The 8,385-nt window shown below is 37.3% G+C and overlaps 1 protein-coding gene across 1 annotated transcript; it reads left to right on the top strand.

Annotated features, from left to right (window-relative positions):
* The first annotated feature begins 1,346 nt into the window (after positions 1 to 1,346).
* Positions 1,347 to 3,206, top strand: LOC122665852 (galactose mutarotase-like). The gene is made up of 5 exons (XM_043861986.1): positions 1,347 to 1,527; positions 1,626 to 1,675; positions 2,063 to 2,186; positions 2,296 to 2,403; positions 2,529 to 3,206. Exons 1-5 carry the CDS (start codon positions 1,347 to 1,349, stop codon positions 3,158 to 3,160), a joined length of 1,095 nt encoding a protein of 364 aa, XP_043717921.1. The 3' UTR covers positions 3,161 to 3,206.
* Positions 3,207 to 8,385: the final 5,179 nt, after the last annotated feature.

Genomic DNA, 8,385 nt, shown 5'->3' with positions numbered 1-8,385 from the left:
GGCTGAGGAAGAGTTATAAGGAGTAAAACACAAAAATATGCTGATTCTGAGTAAAAGGACTCCATTCTTCCAGTTTCATAGCTGCCCAAGCCCCAAGTGCCTTGAATTTAGCTTGCCTCCAGGGAGCCTAGCACACCTAGGGTGCTGTCAGCCATTGGACTGTGCCGCACACATCCCTAAGTGTGCAGCCGCTGGATAACCCCCTGGCAGCACCCTGGGCACTGGGCTCGTGGAGATGATCCTGATCCGCCAAGCCTTAGCTGCCAACTTCAAGATATTAAGAGAAAACAGCTTGCGGAATCTGATATTGTGTTTCCCCCAAACCCTGTTTTGGACTGAGTTGGATTTGCTAATTCTCCTCCGATCCAACCGATCCAAAACAGTTACGAACAAGGGCTAAGATTACAGAATACGTGAGTGTGATCCAGGATTTTAGGAATTGGTGCCGCACCGATATCTTTACCTGCTCCATACAGGGAGAGTACAAACAACATATATGTTTTTTTTCCTTTTTGCTTTGGAGTTCCATGGACGGAGGAATTCCATCTCCGTTACCACCGTAAGAATGTAAATGAATAATCGAAAAATCCGAATTTGATTTGAAAAAAAATCCGAATACTTCGATAGAAATCCATCTGAAAAAAATCCAAATATTAAATAAATAATAATTTTGAGGGTTTTTGAAGATTTATCAGTTCTAGAATACGAGTAAAAGAGAATCATGATCACATCTGTTGTTGGATGGTAACGGTGCTAGAGTTTTCAGTAAAGCTAACTCAAGCTGGGGTGTTCCAATCCAAGTGAATTTGAATTGGGAAATCTTAACAACATTGGTAGGGATTAGGGACTGTAGTTGTAGCAGTTTTGGTTTCCTGATCTCTATCCGTTGTTAAAAGGTTTAAATCATTCACGTCTCTAATCTTCCTAAATTAGCTCCTAACAGTTCTCGAACTTTCTTTGTTAAATTAGCTATAAATAGCGTCCCTATATGGCTATATATATATAATCTTCCTAAATTTTCGATCTCCTTCTTTCAATCCAACAAATACTTTAACCATATTTATCTATTCATTCTTATCTAGAGTGAGTTGTCTATAGAGATAAGAAACGTGGAATTGGATGATAGAAAGATAGAGAAAATAGTTAATATGGAAGAGAGATGTTCATAATTGGTGGATAAGATTTGAAATTAGAATTAAATTAGGAAACTACTTAGAAACTTTCTCCTTTACTAAGAACACGTCTGTATCCTGTGTGAATGCCTATATATTTACACCTTCTGATCCATTGGAAACCCTCAATTCTTCCTTCTCTTTTTCCTTTTCTCTTTCTCTGTTTCTTCTCCAATGGGTAGGAATTTGCTGGTTTTTTGTTTTGTTTGTGTTGTTTTTGCATTGATAAACTTCTCTACTGCTTATGAAAAGCCACCAAGAGTGGAGTTTTATAAGATCCAAAAGGGAGATTTCTCTGTCAAGTTCACAAACTGGGGTGCCTCCATTGTCTCAGTAATTCTTCCTGATAGAAAAGGTATGCTCTCTACCCAAACATCTTCTGATAAGAAATTTTCAATTTCTTGTGATTTTTGTTTTAATTTTTTTCCCCCCTTTTTCTCTTACGTTGTGCAGGGAAGTTGGCTGATGTTACTCTTGGTTATGATAAGACCTCACCATATACGGTGAGAGAAATCTTACAATCATGATTTCTTTTTTCTAAGATAGATTTTTTGATATTGGTTTTTGGGTTTTTGAATGCTAATCATGATAATTTTTCTTAATTAGCTAAAAAAAATAATTAAAGGGCATACCCAGTGCATGAGGCTCTCATCACTGCGGGTCTTACTACTGCTTCCCAGAGAGCAGGCTGTTTTCAGACCTTGATTAACTATTAATCTATATTTTATTTTTTTAACTTAAGATTAAATTAGGCAGTTACATATAAATAAGATCTATTCTATTGATTTTTCTTAATTTTCCTTTTATTTTTCCAAAGGTTTCTAAGATTTTTTTTTCCCTCTTTGGATAATAATATTTCTTAATATTTTATGAATGAATCTCCATTGCAGAATGACACAACATATTTTGGTGCCACAGTAGGAAGGGTTGCTAACAGGATTGGAGGGGCCAAATTTACCCTAGATGGAAAAACATATAAATTAGTTGCCAATGAAGGAAATAACACACTTCATGGTAATTTTTTTTTTTATTTAAAGCTCATTTAAATATATAGATAATTCTTAATTTTATTTTATTTATTTTTTTAATTACCAACTTGTTCCATATAAATAATTTTTTTTAGGTGGTCGTAGAGGATTTGGTGATGTGATTTGGACGGTAAAGAAATACAAACCAGAGGGTCACAACCCTCATATCACATTCACTTATCACAGTTTTGATGGCGAACAAGGTTAGCAGTTGTGTTTGTTATGCATTCTTGAAATACATTCTAGGTCGATTTTGCATTCTCGGATGATAAAAATAGTTGTTTTTATAGAAAGATAGTAACTATGAGGTACCAAATTAATGATACAGGGTTTCCTGGTGATGTTGCGGTAACTGTAACATATATGATCCTTGGGAAGAACAAGTTGACTGTGAACATGAAAGCCAAAGCCATAAACAAGGCCACCCCAATAAATCTAGCTCAACATGTCTACTGGAATCTAGGAGGGCATAACAGTGGTAATATCTTATCCAATACTGTTCAGATCTTTGGGTCTCATATCACTCCGGTCGACAAAGATTTGATCCCTACCGGCGAGATCGTATCAGTGAAGGGCACACCATATGATTTCACAAAACCAGCTATTATTGGAAGCAAGATCAATCAGCTTCCAAATGGATATGACATCAATTATGCCCTAGATTTGAAAGAGGGCAGAGGCAGGCATTTGCTGAAGAAGGCAGCCATGGTTTATAATAGCAAGTCTGGAAGAGTGTTGGAACTGTGGACTAATCAGCCTGGACTGCAGTTTTATACTGGAAATATGATTACAAGTGTGGAAGGGAAAGACGGAGCAGTGTATCACAAGTATGGAGGATTGTGTTTGGAGACTCAAGGGTTTCCTGATTCTGTGAATTACCCTAATTTCCCTTCTCAGATTGTGTATCCAGGGAAGACATATAGACATGTCATGGCTTTTAGGTTCTCAACTACAAAATAAGAAAATTATGGGAGATAAGATAGAGGAAGGAAGAAGAAATTGGGTCATTTGAGTCTGGTTTTTCTTTATTCATGTCAAATTTATTGTTTAAACTCTCAAGAATATAATGTTGGATGTTTTAGTTTCATGTTCAAATTCAAGTTCAAATTCAAGTTATGTTTTCTTCTCTCACTTTCAATTTTTAACATAAGGGAATTAAACTTACGGGTAAGAGATCTCTACTTGGTTGCATGGTCTCTACACAAGTGTTTGGGCCAATGGGAGAGCACGCCTGAGTATCTACCCAGGGGGTAGAGGCGTCACTTCACAGTGCCCTGTGAGATGGGCGTAGGAAACACCACCAAGCAAAGATCTTTTTCCCTAAACTTAAATACAAGGAGAATATGCCAATACATGAGAGAGATATGATTGAGACAATGTGTTTGAAAATTTTTAAATAGCCAATTCAAACCTTCTATATGCAATGGTCTGATTGGTTTTCTGCATACCTCTTTCAATGTGGAACAAGTCAGTGTCTTCAGGGAGATTCTTTCTTGATTGAGGAGTTCTGAAAAACCTTAAAGTTTCAATCTGCCTATCTATTAATCTATATATATATATATATATATATATATATATATATAGATAGGGAGAATGTTCTCTGTACCGGGGGTGCAGGTTGCGCCCAGACACATGGGGGTGGGCGCAATGACCACCCTGCCCTCCTGAGTAGCAGGCCCATGTGTCTAGGCTCAGTCTGCGCTGCGGCACAGAGAACATGAGCCCATATATATATATATATATATATTTTCCTGCAAAAATATTAAAGTCACAAAGGATCCAAGGATATAGGATGAACAAGTGTTAGATTTGATGGATTACTTGGAACCTTTTGTATTGAATAAGGTTGGAATAAGATTTTCAAAGTTGAGGTTTAGAACTCATGAATCCTTGTTGTGGGTGAAAACACAATTCAAGCATTACATTTGGGAGAATAAAAAACTTTGTCAGTGGTGCAAGGCATTGATTTTATGTCGGCATCCCATTCCACACACACATAAACATAGTAGATATGTTGGGGGTATGATGTCTTGTATTCCGTTGTTTGCGTTTGCGAATCATTACATTCACACAATTGAAAGTTTAGACCTGTATAATGTTGTTATGATTTTTTAGGGTTTTATGGGTATGTCAGTAAATTGAACCTAGGAGATTTCATTTCATCGTAGGCATTAGGAAATCTTGTCAAACCATGTAAATCCTTACATTATGTGAATGTTTGTTTGTAATTTCCTTTTATTTCCTACATCGTTATAAATATTGTTTCTATAAGAGATGAGGGAGAGAAAATAGGCGATAAAACCCGACCCGATTGACCAATCCACCAAGATCTTAAAACCTTGACACAATTCTATTGCTGCTTTTGCTTATAGGATTGACCTGGACTTCTGTGTTTGGCTTATGGATGTTGTGAACTTTTCTGTTTTTTTGGATTGAAGATGCTTCAAGAATTCTTTGTTATCTTTAATAAAGCTAAAGTTCATGATCCACTACTTTGAGCCATGGAGGGCTAAAGTAGTTCATCTCATTATTGAATAGACATATATAGAAAGAGAGCAAATTACTTCAACCATCTCAATCACATTATCCATCAAATTGGATTTTCTCCAATTTATTTAAGGCGGTGCTGTTCTTTGTGCCGCAAGCTGCGCCCCCGGACAAATGGAGATGGATAAAATGATCATCCTATCCCTTTGAATGACAACCCCATGTGCCTGGGCGCAATAAACTGCGGCTCAAAGAACATTCTCCCTTTAATTAATTTCAGCTATCAAATCAAATCAAATCAAATCAGTGAAGGGCTGGTACACAATTCATTCGATAGATATGCTTGAGACCTTGTGAATTACCACGAGGAATCGAACATCTTCCTTGTACTGACCACTTACTGATTGCCAAATATCAGATACTTTAGAATCGTGTAGATAAAGATTACAACAGCAAGCCCTGATATGATGGGAACGGACCCACTTACTGATTCCTTGTCAAAATGTGTTTTGTCACTGACAGAATCCATCCAAAATTCCTCCTTTAATCCATCTTATTACCACCTCTCTCACACCTTCCCTCCCCCAATAAATATAAAATGTTCATGTCATAATTTCTTGTCAAACATACATAGATAGGTCCACAAGACAGGGATTATTCTTGACTTTCCAATGGTCAAATTCCAGCTCAAAACAGTAAAGAGAAGTGATTCAAAGTCAAATGTAAAATTTCATAAATATTATATAATTTAATTTTCAATTTATACCCGTTTTTAAGGTACTTTTATTGTTTATTTGAGACTGAAATTTGAGAGTAAAAATGGTTATGACGTGTAACGGTGTCTAATCCAAAAGCCTGATCTTCAGGGTGGAGATATTCTTTTAATATCATAAATCAAATTGTCGCACATTATCTTATTGATGTGGGACTAAACTTTCCTCTCATTCCTGATCATGAAGCGCATTCATTGCATCAACTCCTTCTAATTTTGAGTCATGGGCCCCCACATGGTCGGTGCACATACAACCCGCTCTGATACCGCTTAATTACGTCCAACCTAGAAGCCCAAGTTTCAAGGTAAAGAAATCCTTCCAAGGTCGTAATGCCATACACTCCCCGACCGATGTGGGACTAAACTTTTCTCCCATTCCTAGCCATGGAGTGCATTCACTGCATCATATAGTCCCACATCGGTTAAGTTCAATTCTTGATGCCTTCATATACATGAGGAGCCAACTAATGCCTTCAGGTTTTCCCTTTCGAATCTAAAGCAACATCAACCAATTTCCCAAACAAATATTTCAAAACCTTTATCTTTCTTTTCACCACATTAATTCCAAGCACAAAGCTAGAGTGATAAGAAAGCTGCACATCATGGCAGCATCAAGCCATTCTCCCAAACTTGAAAGAGTCAAAAGAGTTTAAAACCACAAGAACTAAGGTACAACAAGTTGCATGAATAAATTATAGAACTGTACCAGAAAGAAATCATTTTAAGCATTTCTTTTTTATGTAACTAGATTTTATCTTATTCAATTAAATGCTAATATATGAGAATATATTCCATTATGGGTAGGGAACCAGATGTTTGAATGTTAGTTGTGAAGGATGAGATATATATATATATATATATCTCACTAAATAAAGCTATGGATGTGGCAAAAGCTAGAATCAGAAGCTAATATAATGGGTTTGTCAGAATCTTATCTCCATCCAGACTTTACTATAAAATGAAGGCTCCAAAACTACCAAATTAAACACAGCATTTCCAAACTTTAGTGAATGATAAAAGATGTGATGAGTAAGAAAAGAGGTCTTACATGAAGATAAGAGTTGAGTTTGGTAAGCCAAGGATGACTTGCCTATGTCCTCCCAAAGGGTCACAATCAAAGACATGACTATGTATCACATACCCTATTTGTGGCTCATAGCAAGTCTCCTTGGTTAACTATACCATCTTTTATATTTCATGTTAGACCTGATTTTCTCAGCATAATCACATTGGATAAGTTTTGTTGTGGATGAACAGAATTCTGCATGAGAGGATATCCTAAACCATCATATTGATCAAAGTCTGGTTTTCTTAATTTTTCTGAAACTTTATTACTTTTATATGTAAATAAATAGGTACAAGTTGATATTGATTCTTGCATACATTCATAAACCTTATAAGGAGATGCATGCATGGATTATGTAGTTTATTACTCTCTTTTTTTTCTCAGGGATTTGGGACCCTTAGGGCAAGCCATATGGTGCAGGCTTCCACCTCCATGAGAATAATTGATGATAGCAGGTCTTGACCTAGTTCTATTCCGAAAGATACAATAATTTCTTTCTATTCAACAAATATGGGAGATGCATGATACAACAACAAGCAAGCTTGGCTATATATCGAACCAATGGAGTCCCCCTTGAAGTCTTTCCAATCCACTTTGCTTGATGCACCATGTTACTACTCGGCCTCCTAGAGGGAGAGCATAAGATGCAAATTTCTATCGACAAGCAATAGGTGAATGGGCATTCAAAGTATAGATGATCTCTGCTCTCAAACCCTACCCAACATAAGCAACAAGAGGAGGGGGGGGGGGGAGACCTATATATGTCTCTTACGAAGTTGGTCCTTGGTGGGAAGACCACCACCAAACATCTCCAAGCTATGATTGACTGACCGGGGGGGGGGGGGTTATAAGAGTGAAACCATATAGTAAGAGTCCAAGTCACCAAAAAATCTCTAATGATTTTCCAAGCCGATTTGGTGGAGAAAATGTAGAGTCGACACTACATTTTAACACCTTGGGAGAACCTCTAGGCGATGATGATCAGGGCCCAGATAACTCCCATAGCGATCAAATGGAAAAAATTACAGTTTTACGCTTAACCTATTTTTATGTACCCAAACCTTCCTAGATAGAGCCAAGCCTCCTAGGATAGCCTTATTTAACCATTTTGGACCAGTGTGCGGAATTTCATCCAAATTCGGTATCATTTGCGAAAATGACTGTTTTTCCCCCGACACTTTTTTCGGTATCCAAACCCCCCAATTTGGGCCAAAACTCCTCTAATAACCTTATTTGGCTATTTTAAACTCATACATAATTTTTTTGGTGAAAATCTGATACTGTTTAGTCTCGATCAGTGTGAAACCAAGTTTTTTGTAGATTCCTCGATTTCCATCTTTTTTTTTTTTGGTGTAAAATCTTGCCATAGTCATTGTATAGATGGAAAGTACTCGAAGAGAGATTTGGATCGATATGTGACGCGTCAAAATAGGCCATATAGAGTTAAAGTTATTAATGTTTGAGAAATTTACACGTACCTCCCCTGAGATAAGGCCTAATTACAAATCCACCCATGAGTTTTGAATATTTACGCATACTCCCTTGCTTTCCGAAGTAATTAATAAAAGACCAAAGGACACCTAGAGCGAACAAAGTCCCACACAAAGGTAGATGAAAATCTCTTCGAAGATGTGGACCCCCAATTCACCAAGTCCCCACTACCACATGGCCTCCTCCTAACAGAAAGGAGGGCAGCCAAGCAACTTGGAGGAGAGGGGAAGGGGAAGGGCCCTAGACACCAAGAACCATCAACAATAATCGAAGAGACTAATGCCATATGATCTACACCCGCATCATACTTGATCCAGTCACCATAAATGTCAAGGAGCAACCCATGCGGGTACAAACGAGGAAAATTAT

This window comes from Telopea speciosissima, chromosome 6, assembly GCF_018873765.1.
Source record: "Telopea speciosissima isolate NSW1024214 ecotype Mountain lineage chromosome 6, Tspe_v1, whole genome shotgun sequence".
NCBI lineage: Eukaryota > Viridiplantae > Streptophyta > Magnoliopsida > Proteales > Proteaceae > Telopea > Telopea speciosissima.
The sequence above is the reverse complement of the archived record's forward strand: the minus strand, read 5'-3'. Positions and strand labels throughout refer to the sequence as shown.